General features: G+C 50.8%; 1 protein-coding gene across 1 annotated transcript in view; it reads left to right on the forward strand.

Annotated features, from left to right (window-relative positions):
• LOC105809396 (natural cytotoxicity triggering receptor 1-like) overlaps positions 1-2,022 on the forward strand; it is a 58,128-nt gene extending 56,106 nt beyond the window's left edge. Inside the window, exons 2-5 of the mRNA XM_012643192.1 lie at positions 171-452; positions 658-705; positions 1,584-1,631; positions 1,772-2,022. Coding sequence (XP_012498646.1) covers positions 171-452; positions 658-705; positions 1,584-1,631; positions 1,772-1,941 — 548 coding nt within the window. The 3' untranslated portion in view covers positions 1,942-2,022. The remainder of the gene's footprint in view (positions 1-170; positions 453-657; positions 706-1,583; positions 1,632-1,771) is intronic.
• Positions 2,023-2,392: the final 370 nt, after the last annotated feature.

A 2,392-nucleotide genomic window follows, 5' to 3' on the forward strand; every position in this document is an offset into this window, starting at 1 on the left:
CTGGGAAGCAGAGATCGGGGAGGGCATGTTCATGACCAGGACAAATATAGGAAGTAGAAGGAGGGACCGAGACTCTGGAGAGTGATATCTGGTCCTAAGGACAAGAGACATGGCAGACGTAGGAGGCGACATAACGATGCTGTTTATCTACCAACCACCTCCTCTCACAGGCATGTATGACACACCCACCCTCTCGGTTCATCCCGGGCCTACGGTGACCCCAGGAGAGCATGTGACCTTCTATTGCCGTCTACAGATGATGGCAACAAGCCTGTTCTTTCTGCTCAAGGAGGGAAGAGCCAGCCACATAGAACACAGACACGGGAACACCCAGGCGGAGTTCCCTGTGGGCCCTGTGACCACAGCCCACCAAGGCACATACAGGTGTTTCGGCTCTTATAACAACCACGTGTGGTCCTTTCCCAGTGAGCCTGTGGAGCTCCTGGTCGCAGGTGAGGAAACCCTCAGTTTACCCCCATGTCCTACCTGGAGCTGTAAGGGACCCACAGGCAGTGACGGGAAAGGTGCCAGAGGGACATCCAGGTCTGGATGGCCAGTGGGTTGCTCCTGAGGAAGAGGGTATAGAGAACAGATGGGGAGGCCAGAAGAAACCCAAAATCCTTCCTTTTTTTTTTTTTTCCTTATCTCCATTTGCAGGAGATGTTGGGAACACCACCCTTTTACCTACAGACCCCACCTCTTCTGGTGAGTAACTGGTACTTCCAAGCTCAGGGGAGGGATCAAAGCCTCCCAGTGACATTAAAAATGTGGTCTTCATTCAAAATATCCAATGAGTGCCTAGTGTGGGCCATGAACTATTGCTGTGACAGTCAACCGAGTATCCTTGTCTTTGGGACACTTAGATTCTAGCCGAAGAAAACAGACCATGAGTCAAAGTCAGGATAAATAAATGAATTAATATATAGCACAAAAGGAGGAGACGATAAGATGGAAAAAGACAAGGTAGAACGGGGTTGAAGTGATCGGGAGGCAGGTGGCAATATTAAGTAGGGTTGTCCAGACTGGCCTCCCAGGGAAGGAGGCATCTGAGCAAATACATTAAGACAGGGTGTTGGTCCTGTGGCTACCTGGAGGAAGAAGCTTCCAGAGAGAGAACGGGCACTGCCCGTGCCCCAAGGCAGGAAGATGACCAGGGAGTTGAAAGACTAGCACGAGGCCAGTAGGATCGAAAATGATGTGAGGGAGGTCATGGCGCAGACGGGTCAGGGCTGGAGTAGCAAATCGAGGACCTTGAAGAAAATGGTAAGACTTTGAATTTGATTGTGTGTGAGGAGAAAGACATGATGCCGACATAATGAGGAAAATGGGGCTCAAATAGAAGACATGACCGATGCAAAGACGCACACTCCTTAGCCCTAGAGCTGAATTCTTCGCCAGGTCTGTCTGTCTGTGGACCGTTCCACTCTATCAGAACCCATTGGCGTTCCGCTGCTCAGTGGGGGACGGGACCTGGAACATCTGCAGACTGTCATGGGAGACACCCAAGGGAAGGAGAGGCTGGGACGGAAGAGGTCAACACCATCGCCTTTTCTTCACTCCTTCACTTTCCTTATCATCAACAGACTCTTGGGACCCCTACCTTTTAACCACAAAGACAAGATTCCGGGGAGGTAAGTTAACGCCTGGGGCCGGAGGCTCTAAAGGAAGGAGCTGGGCAAAGACCAATGACCTGGGAGGAGACGGGAGACAGATGGGGTGAGGTGGTGTCCTTGGGTTCCTGTCACCGATCACCGTGTTCCTCTGACCCCAGACTTTGCCCTCTGGGATCATACCACTCAAAATCTCCTTGGGCTTGGCCTGTCCTTCCTGGTCCTGGTGGCGCTAGTGTGTTTCCTGGTGGAAGACTGGCTCAGCAGGAAGAGGACCCGAGAGGGAGCTTCACGTCTGGGCCGCAGGCGAAGGCTGAGAGCACAAGCTTGAAGAATGACCAAGAGCCTCAGTGGCCACAGGTGGGACTGAAAGCTGATCCTTGACCTTAGGCTGCGAGGACTCTGTGTTGGACCCGGGGGTGGGGGAACTGCGTGAGTTTGGCAACACATCCTGGAGGCGGCAGGAGGTGGGATAGAGATGCTAAATCTCTATCTAAATCTCTATCTAAATCTTATCTATCTCTGGGTTGTATTTTTGTGCCCACTTACTGCAAACTATACTTTTGACCGCTCTGGCCTTTTCTGAAAATCTCTCTCCTTTTTTAACAGCATGGCCATGGGAGTATTTCCTTCCCACTTAGGTCTTTATTTCTTCTTTCCTTTCTCGGCAGGATGCCATTCAAAATATTCAATGACCAATATAGAACAGGCATGTTTATTTAATTTTATTATTATTTTTGGAGACAGAATCTCACTCTGTTGCCCAGGCTAGAATGCCGTGG

Source organism: Propithecus coquereli, unplaced genomic scaffold (assembly GCF_000956105.1).
Source record: "Propithecus coquereli isolate 6110/MARCELLA unplaced genomic scaffold, Pcoq_1.0 Scaffold193, whole genome shotgun sequence".
Lineage (NCBI taxonomy): Eukaryota > Metazoa > Chordata > Mammalia > Primates > Indriidae > Propithecus > Propithecus coquereli.